Source organism: Geotrypetes seraphini, chromosome 8 (assembly GCF_902459505.1).
Source record: "Geotrypetes seraphini chromosome 8, aGeoSer1.1, whole genome shotgun sequence".
NCBI classification, from domain to species: Eukaryota; Metazoa; Chordata; class Amphibia; order Gymnophiona; family Dermophiidae; genus Geotrypetes; species Geotrypetes seraphini.
Window position 1 is genome coordinate 183015925 of NC_047091.1, and position 26714 is coordinate 183042638.

Consider the following 26714-nt stretch of genomic DNA (forward strand, 5'->3'; position numbering starts at 1 on the left):
TCCAGCCATTATGATAAAGCAACTCCAGACCATACAAAACACCGCCCTCAGACTGATCTACTCACTTAGAAAATATGATCACATAACAACCGCCTTCTTAGACTCCCACTGGCTACCCATACAAGCACGAATTCAATTCAAATTCCTTTGCCTATTATTCAAAGCAATACAAGGCTCTTCCCCATCCTACCTAAACAATCGCTTAAACCAGATCTCCACCACAAGACAAAGAAGAACCCCAAATCCTTTTGCCTTCCCTCCACTCAAAGGCACACAACGCAAGAAAATGTTTGACAACCTTCTGGCAACACAAGCAGCAAAACTCAACCATTCCATCTCCAACCTGCTGACAACATCGGACGACTTCAAAACATTCCGTAAAGAAATCAAAACCCTGCTTTTTAAAAAATTCATCCAAAAACCTTAAACCACTTCACCTACCTCCAGCCAAGTTCACCTACCTCCAGAAAATTCACCTACCTCGACTGAACTCATCTACCACCAGACAATCCTCCCCCAAATATCACACCTAATCACCCTTCATATAAACAGACCATAAAAAGATTGTAATCTTGCCTACTCTAACTGTGTTCCATTTCCATTTGCTAATATCACACTGCTAGGCACTGTTCAGTTTTCTATCCAACCCATAAGATCCCCAAGAAAAAAAAAAAAAAAAAAAAAAAAAAATTGTATCCTCACTGGAAAATGTCCAGTAAAATCCTCTGTAATGTGATCATCTCTGGAAATGTCCAGTCAAATCTTTTGTAATCCGCCTTGAACTGCAAGGTATAGGCGGAATAGAAATCCGTAATGTAATGTAATGTAATGTAATCAGGCCTACGATCGTTTCATGGTTAATATCCACTTCTTTATTATAATAATTTTTAAAAGATTTGGGGCTATTGATAACATATTGTAATGATTAGACACCTTTTTACACTAAAAGTATAATTATAACTATGGGAAAGAGGGATATATAGATATATTATTAGTTTTTAATCAATATGTTTGAATATATTATATGCAAGATGTTTGATTTATAATATTTGTGGAACGGAAGGGTGGGGAAGGGACTTAATCTATTGAAGTTGATATTAGAAAAGAAATTCAAGTGATATATATGATTAATTTGATGTAATATTGTACACTTGTTGTAAGATTGAAAAATGAATAGAGAATTGAAAAAAAAAATATATATATATATCCACTTCTTCAGGGCCAACCCAACCAATGAATCAAACTCAGAGAAAATCTCTGCCTTAGCTGGTGCAATGTTACATGTCAAACCTTCCTATAGAAAACCAGTCATACATTTATTTATATACCGTCAAACACATTAAATGGATATGTGTGAGATCGTACTTCACGCTTAAAGTGTTTGATGGTGTATTAGGCAATGTTATAAGTTACACCTTTACAGAAGCTCATGCAAATCCCTCAGAATCCACTCCCCACCCATTAGTAACGGCATTGCAGCTTCCAATAGACCACAGTTCTTCAACCGCCGGTCCGCGGACCGGTATCGGTCCGCAGGAAATTTTTGCCGGTCCGCGCAGGACCGGCAAGATTGACTCATTTGAACTTCCTGCCGGTCCGCGCAGGACCGGCAAGATCAGCATCGGAAGCGTGCGCTGGGCCGGAGAGATCTTGGGGAGCCTCCGACAGTGGCTTTCTCCCCTCTCTGCAGCTCTCCTTTACTTCCCAGCGCAGCGATTCACGAAGGCAGCCTCGGGGCTTTTGCTGAGTCGCGGCTGCCTCTGATGATGCAAATTCCTCTTTCCTCAGAGGCGGCGCGACCCAACAAAGGACCCGAGGCTGCCTTCGTGAATCGCTGCGCTGGGAAGTAAGAAGAGCTGCTGGGAGGGGAGAAAACCACTATCAGTCTGGGAAGCTGCTGGGCAGGGGAAAAAAGGGACAGCTGCTACTGGAAAGGGAGAAGGAGAGATGCTTCTGGGAGGGGAGGAGGGAAAGGAATCTGGGAAGCTGCTACTGGAGAGGGAGAAGGAGAAGGAGAGATGCATCTGGGAGGGGAGGAGGGAAAGGAATCTGGGAAGCTGCTGGGCTAGGAAAAAAAGGGACAGCTGCTACTGGAGAGGGAGAAGGAGACGAAGAGATGCTTCTGGGAGGGGAGGAGGGAAAGGAATCTGGGAAGCTGCTGGGCCAGGAAAAAAAAGGGACAGCTGCTACTGGAGAGGGAGAAGGAGAAGGAGAGATGCATCTGGGAGGGGAGGAGGGAAAGGAATCTGGGAAGCTGCTGGGCCAGGAAAAAAAAGGGACAGCTGCTACTGGAGAGGGAGAGGGAGAAGGAGAAGGAGAAGGAGAGATGCATCTGGGAGGGGAGGAGGGAAAGGAATCTGGGAAGCTGCTGGGCTAGGAAAAAAAGGGACAGCTGCTACTGGAGAGGGAGAAGGAGACGGAGAGATGCTTCTGGGAGGGGAGGAGGGAAAGGAATCTGGGAAGCTGCTGGGCAAGATAAAAAAAGGGACAGCTGCTACTGGAGAGGGAGAAGAAGGAGAGATGCTTCTGGGAGGGGAGGAGGGAAAGGAATCTGGGAAGCTGCTGGGCAAGGAAAAAAAGGTACAGCTGCTACTGGAGAGGGAGAAGGAGAGATGCTTCTGGGAGGGGAGGAGGGAAAGGAATCTGGGAAGCTGCTGGGCAAGGAAAAAAAAGGGACAGCTGCTACTGGAGAGGGAGACGGAGAGATGCTGCTGGGAGGGGAGGAAGGGAAGAGAGTTACTGCTGGACAGGAGGAGGAGGGAAGGGAGAATGAAAAAAGGAAGGAAACAGCTGGCAGAGAGATTAGAGGAGGGGAAGGGGAGACACAGGCATGAGAAAGTAGAGAGATTGATGATAGGAAGGGGTCAGCAGAAAAATAAGCAGAGGGACAACGATGATAGATCTGGTGTAGGAGAGATAAAAATGAAGAGAGCAGTGAAGCTGGAATGAATCATGTAAATAGGAGAGAGGGGCACAAGCTGGATGGAAAGGGGAGAGGGACATAGAAAGAAGACAAATACCATATGGAAGGGGGAGAGGACAGATAGTGGATGGAAGGGGCAGATGCTGGATTGAAGAGACAGAGAGGGCATACGCTGGAAGGAAGAGAGTGAAAAAAAGATTGAAAGCAGAAACCAGAGACGACAAAAGGTAGAAAAAAATAATTTTATTTCTATTTTGTGATTAGAATATATCAGATTTGAAATATATATCCTGCTAGAGCTGGTGTTAGACATAACTGGGGACTGCAAAACCCAGGCAGTGCTTCTTTAGCTTTCAGCTGGCTTAGGGCGCTCTCTGACCAGGGGGCAGTTGCCCTAGTTGCACTCCCCTAAAACTATTCCTGTCATGTGTTACTTCAGTATTCTGTTAGCATGATATTTCTGTGTAGCATTCTGTAATAATTTGGCTTGTTCAGTTTTCTTGATAGTAGAGGGGATATATGTGAAGGGGAGGGGAGACAGGGGTTTTGTTGATCCTTGCTCTGAATTATTTGTATTTATAAAATGACAATTCTACAGAATATTGTTTCTTTTTATACTTTAATAAAATACATTCAATATAAAATCATAACTGAGGCTTGTGTGGATGGGATCAGATGATTTGTGGGGACCGAGCTCGCGGAGATGGGGCGGAAACGGGATTTTTAAATTTTAGTCCTAGTAGTTTGCCGGTCCACAAAATAATTATTTTTTTTCTGCCGGTCCACGGGTGTAAAAAGGTTGAAGAACACTGCAATAGACAATCAAAAGTGCTCGTAGCTTTCAAGAGAAAGGCAAGAGGCCTCTTACATGCTCCAGATTTCAGGGTCAAGATGCAAACCAGGGGGCTGGAGATCAGATGCAGGCAATTGAGGGGTCTTTTCCAGTTCCGATCCTCTCTGTCAGGGTCCACCACGGGTACTGTGAGCAGCAGCACCACCTCAATAGGAATCTAATAGCACAACGGGAGGTCATCATTTCTGCAATGAACACAACATCCAAGACCAGAAATAACAGGACAATCAACGGATGCATTTCTTTCCCATGGGACCCTCGGTCACAAGGGGGCACCCGCTTAAACTCAGAGGAGGGAAATTTAGTGGTGACACCAGGAAGTACTTCTTCACGGAAAGGGTGGTGGATCATTGGAACAAACTTCCAAGGCAGGTGATCAAGGCCGCCAGCGTGCTCGACTTTAAGAATAGATGGGACATCCACGTGGGATCCCTACGAGGGTCGAGCTAAGGAACTAAGTCATCAGCACTCAGACTTAATGGGGTGGGTCAGTAGAGTGGGCAGACTTGATGGGCTGTAGCCCTTTTCTGCCGTCATCTTTCTATGTTTCTACCTTCTTGCCCCTGGATACAATCACAGGGACATCACAGAACCAAAGACACGTGGGCTCATTGGACTCTCAGTAGAGGCGCTACGCTATGAAAGCCATCAAACCACACGAAACTCACATGGGCAATTCGCCAAGAGGCTCTTATAGCAAAAAGTTACCAACTGGATCCAAATCCACCAACAGGGATGATCCAGTCCTGGGTTTACCCCCACTGTTTTTCTTACGGAACGCTATGGAGAGATCAGAACTAGAGAATGACACGGGGACAAATTTGTCTCCATCCCCACAGGAACTCAATGTCTCCGTCCCGTCCCCACGAGTTTTGTCACTGTCCATCTCCCATTCCTGTAAGCTCTGCTTTAACTGCACAAGCCTTGAACACTTAGGATTTTAAAGCGTTTGAAGCTTGTGCAGATGAGGACGGAGCTTGTAGGAATGGGGCTAGGACAGGAATGGGACGAGAAAATGAGTTCCCGCAGGGACGGGAAAAAGTTTGACTCTGTGTCATTCTCTAATCAGAACTACAAGTCCCTGCATGCAACGGGGCATAGGCGTCGGAACAGGGGGAACCACAGGGGCCATGGCCTCTCCAAAAATTTATCCCTGGTGGTCCAGAGGGCAGGAGCAAGCTTTCCGTGCTCCTGCCTGCTGCTAACCCAGTGGTTGGCGACAGCCACGGGATGCAATTTCTTCTGCCGCTCAGTGGCAATGAGCTGGAGCACACTTTGGTGCTCCTGCTCGGCGCTGAGCAGCTCTTTGGCTGGCTCCCGTGAATTCTCACGATTCACAAGAATTTGCGGGAGCCAGTCAAAAAGCCACTCAGTGCCGAGCAAGAGCGCCAAAGCGTGCTCTCGTTCGTTGCCACTGGGCGAAAGAAAAAAAATGCATCCTGTGGCTGCCGCCATCCACTGGGTTCGTCACAAGGTAAGAGAATTGCAAGCCTCTTACACAGGCACCCCGAAAGTCTAAGCCTCCCCAGCCCAACCGAGACCCTTCCCCTCCTCTCACTTATTCGCTGGGGGCCACTGCTTCTCCTCCCTGCTGTCTCTTCAATTTGGTTGCTGTCCATAAAGAGAAACTGTGCACGGAGCCAAAGAGCTCTACTTGCTGCTGACAGCTCTGCCAGTCCTGCCTCCTATGATGGCATGCAAACCCTGTGCACAGTTTCTCTTTATTGACAAATGCCAAATCAGGGAGACAGAAGTTACAGCAGACAGGTGACAGGGAGAGGAAGCGCCCAGGTTTTTTTCTTTCTTTTTTGGGGACTGGGGGAAGGAAAAAGAGAGAGATACAGCAGGAGGGGAGGGGGCTGGCTGCAGAGTCTGACAGGGAGAGGGGGGGCTGGGTGCAGTGCCTGACAGGGGGAGGAGGACTGGGTGCAGAGTCTGGTGGGAGGGGGGCGGGAGTTTGGAAGACAGGGAGGACAGATGCTCAGGGGGGGTGGGAAGATAGATACTGCACATACTGGGAAAGGGATGGGAAGGACAAATGCATGGGCGGGCGGGTGGGGGAGGGTTAGGAAAAGAGGAAAAGCGAGATACTGCACAGGTGGACTAGTGGGAAGGGAGAGAAAAATGCTTCCGGTGGGGAAGGGAAAAGGAACAGAGAATTGTTGGACATAGGTGTGTGGCGTGAGAGAGAAAGAGAGATGATGTATATGGGGAAAGGAAGAAAGAGGAAGAATTGCTGGACATGATAATGGTGAAGGGGAAAGAGGGAGGGAGAAATGTTACAGTGGGAGGGAGGAGAGATGACCCAAAGAAGGGAGAGATGTCAGACCACAGAATGGAAGGAAAGGAGGGGAAAGAGATGTTAGACCTTGGAAAAAGGGAGGGAACTAGAGAGATGCCAGACCATGGGAGAGGAGAGAGATGACAGACCATATGAGGGGGGAAGGGGAATGAGAGGAAGGGGGAGACAGAGGAAGGAGATGGTGCACAGTGATGGGTGCGACAGGGAAGAGATAAGAAGAAATGCTTCTTATAGATAGATGGGAGTCTGGGAGAAGAAAGAGGGAGGAGATGGTACACATGGATAGATGGGAAGGGAAGGCATGGAAAAGTAGATTTTGAGAAGAAAGCAGAATGTTAAGTTAGTGCTAAAGATGGATGTCTGGCAGAAAGTGAAAGAGAGAGAAACAGCAAATGGATAAGGTGGCCCTGGATACACAGTTAAGAGCACAGACAGAAGGAAGAGCAGCAGAGACTGGGAAAGATGGTTTGAAAACCCAAATCACCAGGCAACAAAGGTAGGGGAAATGATTTTATTTTCAATTTAGTGATTGAATTGTGTCAGTTTTGAGAAATGACATCTGCTGTTCAAAAAGAAATGAATTTGTTTCTATTTCTCTGGGGGTCGCACTGCATGCAGAGTCTTGAATCTTAGGGTTTGGTTTGTATATATTAGTACTTTTAGTCTGTGGACCTGTATTTGCATAGGGGTAATCTGTTCTGGTAGGAATTAATGTTGAGAAGCATACATACAGTGTTCTTTGCATAGTTTAATTTTGTGGTTAACCGTTATGTATTGTTAATAAGATTATATTGTGTGTGTATATATGAAAAATGAATGGAAAAAAATGGTATTACAATTAGTACAATTATGGGGGTGGGATCTGGGGCAGAGCTTGTGGGCCCCCCCCAAACAAAAAGCGTTCAGCTGCCTATGCAACGGGGTAAACCCAGGACTGGATCAACCCTGTTTGCATCTGGATCCAGCTGGAAGCCCTCTCTTATGAAGTAGAACATAATGTAACTGCGTGTGAGCGATCATGGGGAAGTGGAACGGATCTGTCCAATGGCAAATGCTTATTCCTGGCTGGCTGTACACGGTCGTATCATTCACAATTGATGGAGCAATGCTCAGAAGCGCCCATTATCCAGACAACAGTCGCTGGGCTCTCTGGGGCTTTTCAGCAGTCCCATCTGGATATGTATTTTAATTTTCTTTTCTATCCCGTCCTCCCCAACAAGCTTAGAATGTGTTGCAAATTGCCATAGTCAAGTTTATATCCTAACGCAACACATATCAAGGATTTTATATTAATATACTGAACTCAGAGGACTTTCTTAAGAGATCAGACTCCACAGGTGACCCTTGAGAGGAGGAATGCTGCTAGGAATAAGTAGTGGATTTCCCCAAGCCATCTTAATAATGATTTATGAACTTCTCTTTTAGGAAATTATCCAAACCTTTTTTAAACCCCGCTAAGCTAACCGCTTTCAGTGCAATGAATTCCAGAGTTTAATTACTTGCTGAGTGAAGAAATAATTTTCTCTGGTTTGTTTTAAATCTACTACTTAGTAGTTTCATCTCACACACCCCTAGTCCTAGCATTTTTATAAAGAGTAAACAAGCGAGTCACATCTACTCATTCTACTCCACCCATAGAGTAACTGCTTTTCTGTCATAGGGCAGCACAGTTCCCTTTCCAGGAGAGGAATGCCTTCTCATCTCCTAGCTAAATCTTGCAGATAAAATATTCAGATATCTTTGTATAACTTGAAAACTTGAAATAAAAATTGAAATTATATAAAAAAAAAAATATTCAGATATCTATTGCTGTGTTTGATTTGTCCCAAATGAGGGGGGAGGGGGGAACCGCTAAAGGACTCTTAACCAAGCCCCATCTAAATGGCCTAACCATTTAGATAATTCCAGCACCCCTTTTCCAGATGTTAAGAGCTGGAACTAATGCATGGGGGAAGTGGTTTTCATAATAAACAGCTATCCAAGGTTGTAGCCGAGACAATGGAGGGTTAAAAGTAATGACCAAGATTCCAAGGGGCCAGGATTAGAACCCTGATTTCCCTGGTTCTTAGCCCACCATTCTAATCATTAGAACCAGGCTAATCTATACAGCGCGATTACCTTGACTATCAGAGGCATTTTCAGACCTCATGGGCTGAGGCTCAAACTGCTCAAGCCACTGATGAGCGATGAAAACCTACATGTCACTGCCAGGTTACCTTTAGCACTTTAAGGAGTTTCCAGTACCAGGATTTCCGTCTCCACTTCCTGTAATCCACGGGGTTCAGGGAGTGCACTAGGATTTGTCCCGTCGTCTCCTGGTACGCGATCAGAGGTTGATACTCCTCACCTGCCCACAGGAAGAAGAAATTGAGAAGAGCTGTGACGACTGGCTTTGTCGGAAGAACACTAAAAAGTTATTTTGCTTTGAGATCAGGCCCACTAGAAGCCTGTGAAAAAGTCCTGAAAGACTGGCAGAAACATGACTGACCATTTCTTGCCAAAATTCACTGCTTCAAAGCAGACATATTGAATCTAACTCTTCACAGCCAGAGGCCTTGCTCTATTCCATTTCAAAACCAATGTATACAGCATGTACACAAAAATGTTAGATATTATAGAAGGCAGTGTTAAAAAAAAAAAAAAGCAGCAAAACTAAGAACCTTAGGGCAAAAATTGTGACTTGATCCATCTGCTGCGGAGAGGAGGAGAAGCCTGATGACTACAGAACTAGAAGACATGGGTTCAAATCCCACTGATGCTCTCTGCGATTTGGGGCATATCATCTGACCCTCTATTACCTCAGGTTCAAAATTAGATTTTAAGACCTTGAGGACAGAGAAATACCTACTGTACCTGACCACAACTCACCTTAAGCTACCAATGAAAAGATGTGAGGCCTACATATAACAAGAATAATAATTTAGCCACAGTAAGGCAGATGGAGGGGGAAGAGTTACCTCATGTATCACCAAAGTTATGGTACAATCCTACCAGTGGATGGTGTGAATAACATGAAGAAAGACCCGACGAACCTTGAAGAATGGTCTGAAATTTGGCAGCTAAAATTTAATGCTAAGAAATGCAAGGTCATGCATTTGGGCTGCAAATATCCGAGGGAACGGTACAGATTTGGGAGTGAAGAGCTTACGTGCACGATAGAAGAGCGAGATTTGGGTGTGATTGTATGCGATGATCTTAAGGTGGTCAAACAGGTTGAAAAGGTGACGGCTAAAGCTAGAAGGATGCTAGGTTGCATAGGGAGGGGTATGGCCAGTAGGAAAAGCACAGTTACTTACCGTAACAGGTGTTATCCAGGGACAGCAGGCATATATTCTCACATGTGGGTGACGTCATCTACGGAGCCCCAGCGCGGACAGCTTTTCAAGCAAACTTGATTGAAGTTTCAAGTTTGCTATGCTGCACCACGCATGTGCATGCCTTCTTGCCCACTAGAGGGCGCATTCCCACCTCGTGGTCCTCAGTTCCATAGCCAGCAAAGAAGCCATCCCCGGGGAGGAGGGCGGGTTGTGAGAATATATGCCTGCTGTCCCTGGATAACACCTGTTACGGTAAGTAACTGTGCTTTATCCCAGGACAAGCAGGCATGATATTCTCACATGTGGGTGACCTCCAAGCCAACCAAAAAAGGGCAGGTGGGAGGATGGCAATTTAGGAAAACAGATTACGCAAAACCGGCCGTCGCTTCTGGATAACGTATCCAGACAGTAGTGGGAGGTGAAAGTATGAACCGAAGACCAAGTGGCAGCCTTGCAGATATCCTCCACCGGAGTAGACCGGAGGAACGCCACAGAAGCTGCCATCGCTCGGACCTTATGTCCCGTGACCCGACCATGAAGCTCGAGACCAGCCTGAGCGTGGCAAAAAGAAATACAAGCAGCCAACCAGTTGGACAAGGTGCGCTTGGAAACAGGACGTCCCAACCGATTAGGATCAAAGGACAAAAACAATTGAGGAACCTTCCGATGAGACTTGGTGCGTTGAAGATAAAAAGCCAACGCTCTCTTACAGTCAAGCGTGTGAAGCGCCGCCTCCCCAGGATGAGAGTGGGGCTTCGGAAAAAACACCGGAAGAACAATGGACTGATTGAGGTGGAAATCAGACACAACCTTAGGTAAAAATTTAGGATGGGTGCGAAGAACCACCTTGTCATGATGGAACACAGTAAAGGGCGGGTCCGCAACCAAAGCCTGCAGCTCGCTAATCCGACGAGCGGACGTGAGCGCAAGCAAAAAGATCACCTTCCAAGTGAGAAACTTAAGAAGAGATTTGTCAATAGGCTCGAAGGGAGGCTTCATCAGTTGAGCCAAAACCACATTAAGATCCCAAACTACAGGAGGAGGTTTCAGAGGAGGATTAACATTCACTAGACCCCTCATGAAACGAATCACCAGAGGATGAAGAGAGAGAGATCGACCCTCGAGATACCGATGGAAAGCAGCAATAGCACCGAGATGCACCCTAATGGAAGTCGTCTTCAGCCCAGACTTGGACAAATGCAACAAATATTCCAGAACCGAAGACACCGGAACCGAACTCGGATCCAGATGGTTCGAGGAACACCAGGAAGAAAATCTGGTCCACTTCTGGGAATAACAAAGCCTAGTCGAGACCTTGCGCGAGGCCTCCAGAACCTCCCTCACCGACTGAGAAACCTGTGAAGTCATGGGGAAAGGAACCAAGCCGTCAGATGTAAAGACTGAAGATTGGGATGCAACAGCGAACCCCGACTCTGAGACAGCAGAGAGGGAAAAACAGGCAGAAGCAGAAGCTCCCTGACACTGAGTTGAAGGAGCAGGGAGAACCAGTGCTGACGAGGCCAACGAGGCGCAATGAGAATCATAGTGGCTCTGGACGACTTGAGATGAACCAACGTCCTCAAGATCAGAGGGAAAGGAGGAAACGCATAAAGGAACCTCCCTCCGCAGTCGAGAAGAAAGGCATCGGCTTCGAGACGGTCCGGGGAGTACATCCGAGAACAATAGAGGGGCAGTTTGTGAGTCTCCGGGGAGGCAAACAGATCCACCTGAGGAGTCCCCCAGCGTTCGAAGACCTCGTGCAGAACTCGGGAGTTTAGCGACCACTCGTGCGGCTGGAGAAGACGACCGAGTTTGTCGGCCAGACAATTCTTCTCTCCCTGAATGTAAACCGCACGCAGGAAGATATTCTGGGAGACTGACCATTCCCAAAGGCGCAGGGCTTCCCGGCACAGGGACCAAGAGCCCGTTCCCCCTTGTTTGTTCACATAATACATGGCCACCTGGTTGTCCGTCTGCACGAGGACTACCTGATCGTGCAGCAGGTGGCAGAACGCTCGAGCAGCCAGAAAAATGGCACGAAGTTCTAAAACATTAATGTGACAACTCCGGTCCTCTGCCGACCATAAACCTTGAGTCCGCAGACCGTCCAGATGAGCCCCCCACGCGTACTCCGAAGAGTCCGTGGTCAGGACCTTGCGATGCGGAGGAACGAGAAAGAGCAAACCTCCGGAAAGATTGGAAGAGTTGGTCCACCAACGGAGTGAGCGTTTCAAGGAAGGAGTCACTTGTATAGGGGAGAAGACTGGGTCTCGATCCTGATGCCACTGGGAGGCCAAGGTCCACTGAGGAAGCCTCAGGTGCAAACGGGCGAACGGAGTGACATGGACCGTCGACGCCATGTGGCCTAGTAGAACCATCAAGCGCTGTGCCGAAACTGAGGGCAGCAGCGAAACCTGGCGACTCAATCGAAGCAGGGCCTCCAACCGTGGCGGGGGGAGGAACGAATGGAGGCAAACCGTGTCCAGCACGGCCCCGATAAACTGAAGGGATTGAGCCGGGCACAACTGAGACTTGGGGAAGTTCACTTCGAATCCCAGACGTTGAAGGAAGATGATAGTCTGTCGGGTCGCTGAAATAACCCCTTCCTTGGAGGACGCTTTGATCAGCCAATCGTCCAGGTAGGGAAAGACCTGCAGCCCCTGAGATCTCAGGGCTGCCGCAACCACCACCATACACTTTGTCAAGACTCGAGGGGACGAAGCCAGCCCAAAGGGGAGGACCCGATACTGGAGGTGCAACCCCCCCACCTGAAACCTGAGGAACTTGCGGAAGGCGGGATGCACCGGAACATGAGTATATGCCTCCTTCAGGTCCAGGGAGCACATCCAGTCCCCCGATTCTAACAGAGGGTACAGGACTGGAAGGGACAACATACAGAACTTCTCCCGGACAAGGAACTTGTTGAGCCTCCGGAGGTCCAGAATGGGGCGTAAGTCCCCTGTCTTCTTCGGGACCAAAAAGTAACGGGAGTAAAACCCCCATCCCCTTTGGTTCGGGGGCATCAGCTCCACCGCCCGAAGGCTCAACAAGGACCTGGCTTCCGACAGGAGAAGAGGAAGCTGGTCTCGACAGCCCAGAGACGCCCCCGGCGGATGTTCTGGCGGCGTGGCTAAGAAGTTTAGCGAGTAACCCTCGGAGATGATCTGGAGCACTCAAGCGTCCGAAGTGATCTCGGCCCAGGCTGGAAGGAAGGCCTGCAATCGGCCCCCAATGGGAAGGGGGTCCGTCGACAGTGCGGAGGGGGCCCGCCCCCATCCGCGCATCACGTCAAAAAGACGGAGCCGGTTTAGACACCCCTTGCGCCTGGGGCTTTGGTTGGGACGCTCTGCCCTGCTGAGGGGGACGCCGGGGCGGAGGCCTCGAGAAAGCCGGCGTCGACTTCTGTGGGTATCGCCACGGAGGAGGTCTAAACGGCTTCTGCGGCGGGGCTCGGGGTTTAGGACGGACCAATGAGGCGATGGAACGCTCATGTTCAGACAAGCGTTTGGTCGCCGCCTCCAAGGACTCATCAAACAACTCTGAGCCAACACATGGGAGATTGGCCAGACGTTCTTGCAAGTTCGGGTCCATATCCAGGGTACGGAGCCATGCGAGACGGCGCATCGCCACCGCAAAGGCGGATACATGAGAGGCCAACTCAAACGCGTCATAAACTGCATGAAAAAGGTAGAGACGCAGCTGAGACAAATTGGCCATAAAGGTACCAAAATCCCCCTTATGGGAATCTGGCATGACCCCATAATACCTGGGCAACGCCTTCACCATCTGCCTTAAATAGGACGAGAAGGTGAATGCGTAATTAAGGACCCTGGCAGCCATCATTGAATTGGAAGAGAGGCGACGACCAAACTTGTCCAGGGTCCGTCCCTCCCGCCCGGGGGGGATCGCAGCAGAGACCCTAGAAGGCTGGGACTTCTTCAACGCCGACTCCACCAGCAACGACTGGTGGGACAGCTGTGCTTTATCGAAGCCCTTGCAAGGAACAGTGCGGTACTTAGACTCCATCTTCGATGGAACCGCTGTGACTGTAAGAGGGGAGTCCAAGTTCCTCAGGAAGGTCTGGTGGAGAACCTTGTTGAGAGGGAGCCGAGGAGTCTCTCTGGGGGGAGAGGGCAAATCCTGCTCCTCCAAAAATTCCTTCGTGTATTGAGAACCTGACCCCAGATCAAGGTCCAAAGCCCTCCCCATATCCAGCACAAATCTAGAAAAGGAGGAGGGCTTTGAAGGCGGAGAGGGAGATCGAGAAGCCCACGTCGCCAAGAAGGAAGGGGAAGCCTCACGGGAGTAACGAGGTTCCTTAACCGTGCCAGACCCCGAACCCCAAGAAGCCGCACCGAGCGACCTCGACGGGGTCGGGGACCGACCATGCCCCGAGGAACTCCGGGTATGTCCCCGGGTATGGGGCACCGAGGCACGCCCCTTCCGTCTCGGTGAAGAGTCCCTTGAACACTCAACCTCGGAGGAACGGAAAAGCCTCGGATTATCGAGGCGGAGCTCAGAGACCCGTAGGGTCTCCGCCAGTGTTCCCTCTAAGCGGGCGGGTGTTGTGAGCAAACTTTTTTCACTGTGAGCTAAAAATATCGGGCGCCAGCAAGTTATGAGCCAAATAAATATGTTGCTTTCTACCACAGAACTTCCTTACGTTTGTATGGAATCTATCCCCTTTCAACTTTAGAGAGTGCCCTCTCGTTCTCCCTGCCTTAGCTACTAAGTCTATTCCCTTCAGTACCTTGAATGTTTCTATCATGTCCCCTCTCAATCTCCTCTGCTCAAGGGAGAAGAGGCCCAGTTTCTCTAATCTTTCGCTGTACGGCAACTCCTCCAGCCCCTTAACCATTTTAGTTGCTCTTCTCTGGATCCTTTCGAGTAGTACCGTGTCCTTCTTAAAGTACCAGTGCTGGACGCAGTACTCCAGGTGAGGGCGTACCACCATGGCCCGGTACAGCAGCATGATAACCTTCTCTGTCTCTTCAGTCCAGCATCTGCCCCTTCCATTCACTGTCTGTCTTTCCCTGCCATCTCTCCTCCTGCCCCCCCCCCCCCACCCCCCAATTTGGTCTAGCATCCATCATCTTCCTTCTGTTCCCCTCATGGTCTGGCATCTCTATCCTTCCCTCCCCCCTGTGGTTTTTAGCATATCTCTCTTCTCATTTCCTCCACTCAGATCTGATCATTCTCTGCTCTCTCTTCCCTTTTCTTCTCTGGTCTTCCTTCTCTATTTTCTGCCTCCATCTAAATTAAATTCTTTCTTACTATTTAGTCCCGTTTCCCTCTTTTCACTGTGTCTACACACAGCTTGTCACCCCTTTCCCTCACCCCTCCATTATCTTACTATTTTCTTCCCCCTTTATTTATCTCCTCCTTCCATCCAGTATGTGTTCTTTCCCCACTTCCATTCAGCATCTGCTCTCCCTTCTCAACTGACATCCATCTGCCTTCTGCTCTCTCTCCCTTCTTCTCACTTCCATCATCTGTCCCCTTCTCTCTCTCTCTCATCTCCTCCATTCCATCATCTGCCCCTTCTCTCTCTCTCTCTCTCCCCCCCCCCAACTTCCATCATCTGCCCCCCTTCCCCTCACCTTTGTGGGTCACTTTCTTTCCCCTGAGGGTGGCTCATGTCACAGGGGAAGCTTTGGCCGAGCAGAACCGCTTGATTGACAGTGGAACTTACTTGATTGATGTCGATGCTGGGGCCCGTTGCCGTTTGAAGGAAAAAAAAAAAGGTGGAAAAAAGGAACCTGTAAAGGCGAGAGGAAGGGAAACCTCCAGGACAGCTGCTTTTTGCCCTCCTTCAGCGGCCCAAGAGTTCAGACCAGCAGCGGCAGCTCTGTATGCTTTTAACTTCGGCACAGAGCTGCCCCTAATCAATAGTTTAGCGCGGTTTCATGAGGCAGCCTCGGGGCCTTTGATAGCCGGCCCGCTTCGATGATGCGATGTGGGCCGGCCTAGCAAAGGCCCCGAGGCTGCCTTATGAAACCGCGCTAAACTATTGATTAGGGGCAGCTCTGTGCCGAAGTTAAAAGCATACACAGCTGCCGCTGCTGGTCTGGAGGTGCGGAGACAAGGCAGGAGGCAAACGCGGTGGAAGGCAGGAGTCCCGGCGAAGGCAGGAGTCCCGGCACAGCGACTGAAACAGGAAGTTGCAAGTCAGCTGACGCCGGCCTTTCGTTGCGGCGGGGACCGAATCCTTCGCGGACCGGCAAGATTTTGTTTGCGGACCGGCGGTTGAAGAACTGTGCTCTACACTGTGTGCGCTGTGACGAGAAACTTGTGCGCTGCGAGGTAATATTTTGAGCGCCAGCGCACCCCAGCGCAGCTTAGCAGGAACACTGGTCTCCGCCCCTGTCGGCGAGGAGTGACCGCGTCGTCGAGGAGAGGCCCGTTGACGTTTGGGCTTCCGAGGCCAACGCTTCGCCCGAGGCCGACCCGAGGGCGAGGAGCCCCGGGAGGACCTCGACGAGGACGAAGAGGAAGAGATCCTCCGAACCCTCCGCACCTTGTCCCGAGGCCGCACGCTCCGCTCAGGCTGGTCAACCGAGGTCGAGGGCAAGGTCGGGGCCGAGGCCGGAGCCCCCCCGGGGGCCGAAGTCGAGGGTATAGAGACCGAGGCAGCCGAAGTCGGGGCAGACGAGGCCGAAGGTGGCTGGAGGTGCGCGAGGGCACCGGACAGCTCCGAGGCAATGAGCGCACGGAGTAAGTCCTGAAAGACGGGAACCCCCATCATAGCCGGCAGATCCTGGGCCGGCGGGTGCTCCCTCGAGGGCGACCTCGGTCTCGAGTATTCCCGCGGGGCACCCGACTTCGACGGTCGGGGCGGGGCCAAGGACGACCCACCCGCACCCGTCGATGAGCCCGAGGATGGCTTCTTCGAGGCTGGAACAGAAGAAGGAAGTGAGGACTTACCCGTCGTCGACTTCAGGGTCGAGGACACAGGCTTCGACGAAGCGGGCTGTCGGGGCGAGGTTGAGGGAGTCGAGGCCGAGGCCGGGGCCGAAGCCGAGGCCGACGTCGAGGCCTTCCCCGCCGCGGGGTCCACAGCAAAGAGCTCTGCCATACGAGCGCAACGGCGGCGGAGAGCCCTCTGCTGAAACGTAGAGCACCGAGTGCAGGAGTCGGTCGGGTGCTCAGGACCCAGACAAAGTAAGCACCACCGGTGGGGATCGGTGATCGAAAGGAGCCGATCGCACTGGGTGCACTTTTTAAAGCCCGTCAAGGGACGGGACATGGACACAAAAAACGGCCGGGAACGAACGAGGTCCCGCGGCCGCGGCTACCGGGAGCCCCCGGAGCAGAACGGAAAAACTTTTTTTTCGACGAAAACTTATACACAAACAAATAAAAAAACAAAGTAAGCACAGCGACCGAGAAAGAAACACTCGGCCGCGGTGTCAGAAGGCAAAATAGAAGAGAGCACAATTTCCACAGGGCTTCTGGCTCCGCGGAAAAAACTGAACTGAGGACCACGAGGTGGGGATGCGCCCTCTAGTGGGCAAGAAGGCATGCACATGCGTGGTGCAGCATAGCAAACTTGAAACTTCAATCAAGTTTGCTTGAAAAGCTGTCCGCGCTGGGGCTCCGTAGATGACGTCACCCCCACATGTGAGAATATCATGCCTGCTTGTCCTGGGATAAAAGGAGGTTTTGATGCCTCTGTATAAGACTCTGGTGAGGCCTCATTTAGAATATTGTGTACAATTCTGGAGGCTGTACCTTCAAAAAGATATAAAAAAGGATGGAGTCGGTCCAGAGGAAGGCTACTAAAATGGTGTGTGGTCTTCGTGATAAGGCGTATGGGGACAGACCTAAAGATCTGAATCTGTATACTTTGGAGGAAAGGTGGGAGAGGGGACATATGATAGAGACGTTTAAATGTGCATGAGTCGAGTCTCTTAATTTGAAAGGAAACTCTGCAATGAGAGGCATAGGATGAAGTTAAGAGGTGATAGGCTCAGGAGTCATCTAAGGACATACTTTTTTATAGAAAGGGTGGTAGATGCGTGGAACATTTTCCCAGAAGAGGTGGTGGAGACAGAGACTCTGATTTCAAGAAAGCCTGGGATAGGCACTTGGGATCTCTCAGAGAGAGAAAAAGATAATGGTTACTGTGGAGGGACAGACTGGATGGGCCGTTTGGCCTTTATCTGCCATCATGTTACTATGTTTCTATAACCATAAAGCTCTATGACCTCACAATGCAGGTGTTAAGAGCTTTAGCCTATAGGAAGAGGAGATGCAAATGTTAAGAGCCTTAGCCAATAGGGAGAGGAGGAAACAGTGGATGCTGTGGATGGACTATTTGGCATTTATCTGCCATCATGTTTCTATGTTTCTATAACCATAAAGCTCTATGACCTCACAATGCAGGGGTAAAGAGCCTTAGCCTATAGGAAGAGGAGATGCAAATGTTAAGAGCCTTAGCCAATAGGGAGAGGAGGAGACAGTGGATGCTGCGGATGGACTATTTGGCATTTATCTGCCATCATGTTTCTATGTTTCTATAATCATAAAGCTCTACGACCTCACAATGCAGGTGTAAAGAGCCTTAGCCAATAGGAAGAGGAGATGCAAATGTTAAGAGCCTTAGCCAATAGGGAGAGGAGGAGATAGTGGACGCTGCGGATGGACTATTTGGCATTTATCTGCCATCATGTTTCTATGTTTCTATAACCATAAAGCTCTATGACCTCACAATGCAGGTGTTAAGAACCTTAGCCTATAGGAAGAGGAGATGCAAATGTTAAGAGCCTTAGCCAATAGGGAGAGGAGGAGATAGTGGACGCTGCGGATGGACTATTTGGCATTTATCTGCCATCATGTTACTATGTAAATTATACTGGAGATTTCTTTTATGGAATCCTACTTGACAATGCAAAAACCTAAGGGGCCTTTTTACTAAATTGTGCTGAGAAATGGGCTTAAGGCATCCTAACACAGGACTTTCCCACATGCTGAGCCATCAGAAAGGGCTTTTTCCCATGTCTTGAATACTTGGCCAATAATCACGCAGGCGCAGGGAACCTACACATGCTTGCGGGAATCACGTCGGGCAGTCACCAATGAGATAAAAAGGCTGCTTTGCTGACCTCATTGGAATGACTACAAGACGGCATTGTATTTTCCAAAACAGACAATATTTTTATTATTAGTAAAATGGTAACACAAGTTTATAGCAGCGGAGTCATAACAGCAAGAAATATATATATTGTCAGTTCAGAATATGCAATGGAGAGTAACACTTACACTCATATGCCGAGCAGGGGGCTAGCACACCCTCCAGGCATAAGCAGGTAAATCTCTCTGGCCCTACTTGTGATGCATGGTCTTTTATACAGATAAATTCTTGCTTTGTTTCAAAAGGCTCATCCCCAAACTCTGGTCATATGACTCCCTAATGATACAAAGAATGTATACCTAACTATTCCCCCCCCCAGTCCACACCTCTCACTTCCCCCCCCACGAGAGGGGCCCTAGCAGTCCAGAAACAGAGGGCACTTCGGGAACTTCTTTTGTCCATATCTTGAATCCTTATCACCTTGCTGAGGCTGATTTATTCGTTATACAACACTGTATGTCTTCAGGATGGTGTCCTTGTAAGCAGTCTTATGCCGCAAATGGAAACAAAGATGCAAGGGTGACATTCCAGCATCCTGGCCATGCCTGGATCCCATGGCTTGCTTTAGAGACAGGCACCAGGCCCCCACATCCCTGCTCCCCCTTCATCCTTCAGGGGTTGTTACTTGTTATGGGTGTTTTATGTGGCTTCTCAGGGTGCCTTGCATATGTCACACGGCACTGATAACAGCTCAGTACAAATGAACAATGGCCACCGAACCTTGGAGAAGTATCCTTCTTAGGAAGACAAGAACTAGGCCAGCAAGAGTATCATTTTCATAGATTAGCGAAGTACATGCTGTTCCATCTGCTTAGACTGTGAGAAAATATGTATTAAAATGGCTGTAGTGTCCAACATACACAAGGTATTTCTCCACCAGGTAATTCAGGTTATCCAACTCACCATGCACAAGCAGATGGAAAAACGAACGCAGAATGCTTTAACACCGTCCCACGTTAAGCCGTTTTTGGTGCGTTAGGCATGAATTAGCACCTAACACAGCTTAGAAAAAGGCCTCAAGTGATATTTTTTTTTTTTTGTTAAAAGAAAGAGAAGTGTAAAGAAAACTCAAAGAAGCCCCGCCCCCCAGCTCCACCCCCTTAACCCGTTCGTGCATTGGGACGGCATCCGCGCATGCTACATGATAAGGCCACGTTTATGTGTGCGACATCATGCATGCCATCCGCGCGTTTGCAGATGCCGTCCCAATGTCAGAAGCTTTTCAAAACCAGGACAAAGCGCCGGGTTTTGAAAAGCCATCTGTGGAAATCCGGACGCCCGGTAAGCCTATGTACCACACAATAAAGGATCCGACTGACGATCAACATCCAAAGTTTCTGCATTCTGAGAAGGAAATCGTACCGTAGTCTGCGCTGTGTCCCATTGCGGGCATCACATCGTCCGACTCTGTCGATAGGCCTGGGAAAAAAAGATTATAAATCAATAAACGAAAGAAAAAAAATGAGAGAGAGAAGTCTTGGCCATTCACATAGGCTTTTTCGTTATTTGGATAAAAATTTATTTTAAAAACTTATGTACCATCTAGAACAGGGATCTCAAAGTCCCTCCTTGAGGGCCGCAATCCAGTCGGGTTTTCAGGATTTCCCCCATGAATGCGCATGAGATCTGTGTGCAGGCACTGCTTTCAATGCCTATTCATTGGGGAAATCCTGAAAACCCGACTGGATTGCGGCCCTCAAGGAGGGACTTTGAGACCCCTGAACATAAGAATAGCCTTACTGGGTCAGACCAATGTCCATCAAGCCCAGTAGCCTGTTCCAGTTCCCTAATACCTGGCCAAAACCCAAGGAGTAGCAACATTCCATACAGAATCCCAAAGAATAGCAAGATTCCGGAATCTCTAAGAGTAACAAGATTCTAGAACAGGGGTGGGCAACTCCGGTCCTCGAGGGCCGCAATCCAGTCGGGTTTTCAGGATTTCCCCAATGAATATGCATGAGATCTAGGTGCAGGCACTGCTTTCAATGCATATTCATGGGGGAAATCCTGAAAATCCGACTGGATTGCGGCCCTCGAGGAGGGACTTTGCGACCCCTGAACATAAGAATAGCCTTACTGGGTCAGACCAGTAGCCCGTTCTCATGCTGGCCAGTCCAGGTCCCTAATGCCTGCCAAAACCCAAGGAGTAGCAACATTCCATACAGAATCCCCAAAAAATAGCAAGATTCCGGAATCTCTAAGAGTAACAAGATTCTAGAACAGGGGTGGGCAACTCCGGTCCTCGAGGGCCGCAATCCAGTCGGGTTTTCAGGATTTCCCCAATGACTATGCATGAGATCTATGCACAGGCACTGCTTTCAATGCAGATTCATTGGGGAAATCCTGAAAACCCGACTGGATTGCGGCCCTCGAGGAGGGACTTTGCGACCCCTGAACATAAGAATAGCCTTACTGGGTCAGACCAGTAGCCCGTTCTCACGCTGGCCAGTCCAGGTCCCTAATGCCTGCCAAAACCCAAGGAGTAGCAACATTCCATACAGAATCCCAAAAAATAGCAAGATTCCGGAATCTCTGAGAGTAACAAGATTCTAGAACAGGGGTGGGCAACTCCGGTCCTCGAGGGCCGCAATCCAGTCGGGTTTTCAGGATTTCCCCAATGAATATGCATGAGATCTATGCGCAGGCACTGCTTTCAATGCATATTCATGGGGGAAATCCTGAAAACCCGACTGGATTGCGGCCCTCAAGGAGGGACTTTGAGACCTCTGGTCTAGAACTAGGTGGTTTACAGAGTATGAACATACAAAATCATCAAAACAGAAAGAACTCCTTTTACTAAGCAGCAGATTACCACACGCTAACCCCGTGCTACGCGGCTACAACCAACGCCAGCACAATGTTGGCGTTAGCATCTAGCGTTTGCGGCATTGTAGCACGCACTATTCCGTGCGTTAAAGCCCTAACGCAGCTTAGTCAAAGGAGCCCAAAATCTTAAAAACAACTACACTTCTCCCTCCGTATTCACTCTTGATAGGGGGGATTAACAGAACCGCAAACACAGAAAAACCACAAATAACTTTTTCAGATGTTATTCGCTGTTTTTCTATTAAAAACCATCGTGAATAGGGTGAAACCGCGAATAACACGGTGGGAGACCTGGCCTGTTCCTGAAGGAGAGGCGAAACACGGTGAAGAAAGTGCCGGGAATCAGCGATTTTCTCTGTAAACGCTTGGAATCAGCGCTTTCTCTATGCAAGCTGATGTAATTTGGGGGGAGGAGCCAGCAAGCTAAAAACCATGAATATTTGAAACCGCGAATACTGAGGGAGAAGTGTACTCTTAAAATAACCCACTGTGTGCCACTAAAAACCATGGACATTTCACAAAAATGCTGTAACAATTGCGTTCTGAATCATTTTTTAAAATCTTAACCAGTCAGAGCAGAGCCGTAACTGTCCCACAGCTTCATACCTGCAAAACAAAAAGCAGCGGCTCTGGTTTCAGCATATCTTCCTCGCATTATCGGTTCCAACAACTTTTGATTTTCAGATCTCAAAGCTCTATTAGGCGGATAAGGTACCGCAAAATCACAGGCCTGGATAGAGGCATAGTACACTTCCCCCTCCCCATTCGCGGTTTCCACACTCGCAATTTTTTTTTTTTTTTTTGGGGGGGGGGGGGGAGAACCCATAGTTTACCAAGTTCCCGCCTCTCTCCAGCCTTCCTCACCTGGTGGTCTAGCAGGCTTTCGGGGCAGGAGCAATTTTCCTACGCTCCTGTCCCGTGTAGATCGCCAATAGGAAATGACTGTCGTGAGTTCCCATAGTCTCTCGAGACTACGACGGGAGCTCACGGCAGCCATTTCCTATTGGCGATCTACACGGGGCAGGAGCGTAGGAAGATCGCTCCTGCCTCGAAAGTCTGCTAGACCACCAGGTAAGGCCGGGATGCCGGGGGGAAGGTGGGGGTGGGTCAGAGCCAGACGAGAAGATATTCGCGGTTTTTCTCAATTTGCGGTCCGATTCTGCCCCTATCCCCCACGAATACCAAGGGAGAAGTGTAAGGGGAGGGGGGAGATTTCCCTCTCCTCCTCTTTTCACCGGCTCCAACCTGCTGCTTCCGCCAGCCTCTTTGCTCCCTCTGACATCACTTCTTGATTGCAGGACCAGGAAGTGATACGCAAGGGAGAGCCGAGGCTGGTGTGGGCAGCAAATTGCCGATTCGGCTCGTGCTGGGGAGGTTAAAGAGGTGTGTCACCGCTCCGGGCGCCTTCCACCCTCGCTACGCCACCTGGGCCGGGATTCCAGCCTCACGCTCCATTTGGCCTCCTTAGTACCGGGACCAGATTCAGCAGGGGTTCCTCCCTCGATCAGGTTTTATATATCACCTTTTTGAAGAAATTCACCCCAGCAAGAATAACTTAAAAACACATGCAAAAACAATTAAAGACTAAAAAGGTTCAAACACCACATTTTGGCACAGTATGTGCTCGTAGAGCAGGGATGTCGAAGTCCCACCTCGAGGGCCGCAATCCAGTCGGGTTTTCAGGATTTCCCCAATGAATAAGCTTGAGATCTATTTGCACTGCTTTCATGGTATGCTAATAGATCTCATGCATATTCATTGGGGAAATCCTGAAAACCCGACTGGATTCCAGCCCTCAAGGACCGGAGTTGCCCACCCCTGGTATATACCCTAGTACAGGAATGTCAAAGTCCCTCCTCGAGGGCCGCAATCCAGTTGGGTTTTCAGGATTTCCCCAATAAATATGCATGAGATCTATTTGCATGCGCTGCTTTCATGGTATGCTAATAGATCTCATGCATATTCATTGGGGAAATCCTGAAAACCCGACTGGATTCCAGCCCTCAAGGACCGGAGTTGCCCACCCCTGGTATATACCCTAGTACAGGAATGTCAAAGTCCCTCCTCGAGGGCCGCAATCCAGTCGGGTTTTCAGGATTTCCCTAATGAATATGCATGAGATCTATTTGCATGCACTGCTTTCATTGTATGCTAATAGATCTCATGCATATTCATTGGGGAAATCCTGAAAACCCAACTGGATTGCGGCCCTCCAGGAGGGACTTTGACATCCCTGTCACAGAGTGTCAACACAATACACATTAAAACGATTTAAAAGACAGCTTAGGAAGTAGTAAAAGATTCTGGTGTAATTCATTCCAAACTAATTAACGGAGAATATATCACGAGTAAAGAATCTCCAGTTTGTCAATTTCCCAATATCTCACTTGTTATTTCCGGAATTTCTTTTAAGAAAATTTTTTAAAAAAGAGATATTGGGATTATCAAATGCCGAGAATCTTTTAATATCGAAATGCTACTATATTCCACAGAAAAAGAAGGTGGAAACTGAATAAGGGGTAGACCTGCTGGCTCCTAGGGATTTCGATCTTACAGGCTTTCTGGAAGATTCCCAAGACGTGATCCAGACCAGGTCTACTCTCTTGATGACCTGTTCAAGTGAGCTGGATAAAAATATGATCATGAAAATGTATTTTAAAAATAAGACAGCTAATACTGAAAAATCTTAAAACTGAGCTATATTATTTCCTTAAATTTGTTTTTTATTAAGGGTAATTTCTCCATTAATGTGGGCTAGATGGAGTTGTATTATGGTAAATATTACCTTTTTATTTTCTTTTGGTTTGTAAATCCATTCTTTACTGTTCTGTGAGAATTGTATTATGAAAATTGATTAAATTAAAAAAAAAGACAGCCTAGGGCAGACATGGGCAATTCCGGTCCTTGAGGGCCGGAATCCAATTGGGTTTTCCCCAATGACTACGTATGAGATCTATTTGCATGCACGGCTTTCAATGCATAGTCATTGGCGAAATTCTGAAAACCCAATTGGATTCCGGCCCTCGAGGACCGGAGTTGCCTAGGGTTTAAGTGGATGTAGACTACAGAGACAGATTAGACAAGTAACAGGAGTTTGACAGGTGTGACTAACTTATGGAAAGTATTGCACAGGGCGTCGTTAAGCGAGTCTTGCTCGAGTTGAGTGCAGCCGACGAGACTTAGAGGTTCACAGCTAACAAGTTCCCTTTTTCAATATGAAAAGTAACGGCTCTACGCCCCGTCCCAAAATACAATAGGAGTTCTTTGTGCGAGGGGGTAGTTTGATTTCCTTCTTTCTCAGATGGCAAAACCAAATCCTGCAAAGTTCCACAGGGCTGCGTCTTTTACCTGGTTCTCCCCGAACAGAGCTGGCCAAACTCTCATTCCGTCTCCTCCTGTAGATCCACGTGGAGATGACAACGACAAAGACGTAGAACACATATATTCCCAGGTAACCTGCAGAGGGAGAAGAAAACCCAAAACAAGTCATTCCACGGGCTAAAAGAGCGGGAGAACCGTTCGCACACACAGCTTAACCATCAAAAACTGCTTCTTTAAATTAAAAATTGCATCACCTTCCAGTCCGGGGGAGGGGAGGGGGGATGTATAGAGGAATGAATAGGTCATATGGAAATATATTTTGGAGGAATGATAGAAATATGTACGGAAAAATTATAATTGCGAATCCAACTGTAATGAATATCTGCCTTTGTGAATCAGAATCCTAAATTGGACCCTTTGAAAAAGGACTTCTTGTAAACATCTAATTTTAGGGATCTGTTTTCACTTATCTAAGATGTCGGACTGGGGTGGAAGTTTTTAGATGCCTAGTTTTCAAATGCAATGCCATGCACCTAAACCTGGGCAAATGAATTTTCAGGCCTAAAATCAACCCTCTAAGTTTAGGTAATTCAATTTACAACATTTTATGAAAACTTTGGGGGGGGGGGGGTCAATGCTGAAAATGACTGAACTAGGCAGGAGAGGTTTTGGCCTAGTTAAATTTCGCTAACTGGCCAAGAAAAGATTTTCAGCAGCACTTAGCCAGAGAGGGCTGTGAATCACATCCATTTTACTAGTAAATGGGCCCCACTGACAGTAACAAAGCTAATTAAATTCCATTAACGTGTTAACGTGGAATAACCTACGCAAATCTGATATTTAAGGCTTGTAACTGCAGGCCTAAATTTTGGGTCCTAAGATTGTGGTCTCTCAGTTTAGGAAATTTTTAGTTTTAAAACGGTTTATTGTTCTGTGGATTTAGAATTCTTAAAAACTAAAATTCAGACTTTGAAAAAGTTGCGAGACTGCCTCAATTAAAGAGGAACATCTAAACCCAACGTAGATTGGAAAATCAAGTCAGAAGGCATAATCTAAGATTTTTGAGCTTTCCAAAATCTCCATTAATCACTTTTGTTGATAAGAACATAAGAATTGCCGCTGCTGGGTCAGACCAGTGGTCCATCGTGCCCAGAGTCCACTCACGCGGCGGCCCTCTGGTCAAAGACCAGCGCCCTAACTGAGACTAGCCTTACCTGCGTACGTTCTGGTTCAGCAGGAACTTGTCCAACTTTGTCTTGAATCCCTGGAGGGTGTTTCCCCCTATAACAGCCTCCGGAAGAGCGTTCCAGTTTTCTACCACTCTCTGGGTGAAGAAGAACTTCCTTACGTTTGTACGGAATCTATCCCCTTTCAATTTTAGAGAGTGCCCTCTCGTTCTCCCTACCTTGAAGAGGATGAACAACCTGTCTTTATCTGCTAAGTGTATTCCCTTCATTATCTTGAATGTTTCAATCATGTCTCCTCTTTTCAAGGGAGAATAGGCCCAGTTTCTCTAATCTCTCACTGAACGGCAACTCCTCCAACCCCTTATCCATTTTAGTCACTCTTCTCTGGACCCTTTCGAGTAGTACCGTGTCCTCCTTCATGGCGACCAGTTCGTTGCGCAGTATTCCAGGTGAGGGCGTACCATGGCCCGGTACAGCGGCATGATAACCTTCTCCGATCTGTTTGCGATCCCCTTCTTAATCATTCCTAGCATTCTGTTCGCCCTTTTCGCCGCCACCACACATTGCGCGGACAGCTTCATCGTGTCGACCAGTACTCCCAAGTCTCTTTCCTGGGGGGGGTCTCCAAGTACCGCCCCGGGCATCCTGTATTCTGTGAAATGATATCTTGTGGAAACTTTGAAGATTCCAAGTGATTCGGTTCCAGTAGATAGTGAACGCTAAAAATGTTGAAACAAATTTTAACATCTTTCTTGGGATCCTCTTCGGAAATAGTTACACAGAGAGAGAAACTATGGTAGTAACTTTCGTTTTGGAGCACGACTGCAACAATATTTTGACATTTTCCTTTAG

At 48.3% G+C, this 26714-nt stretch overlaps 1 protein-coding gene across 5 annotated transcripts in view; it reads right to left on the reverse strand.

Annotated features, from left to right (window-relative positions):
• Positions 1-26714, reverse strand: part of SLC8B1 (solute carrier family 8 member B1) — a 94753-nt gene that overhangs the window by 30993 nt on the left and 37046 nt on the right. For all 5 annotated transcript variants that reach the window (XM_033955014.1, XM_033955015.1, XM_033955012.1 and 2 more), the window contains exons 8-11: positions 24703-24810; positions 19891-19947; positions 8295-8425; positions 3792-3933 (exon numbers count right to left, since the gene is read on the reverse strand). In XM_033955014.1, the coding sequence (XP_033810905.1) occupies positions 3792-3933; positions 8295-8425; positions 19891-19947; positions 24703-24810 (438 nt within the window). The remainder of the gene's footprint in view (positions 1-3791; positions 3934-8294; positions 8426-19890; positions 19948-24702; positions 24811-26714) is intronic.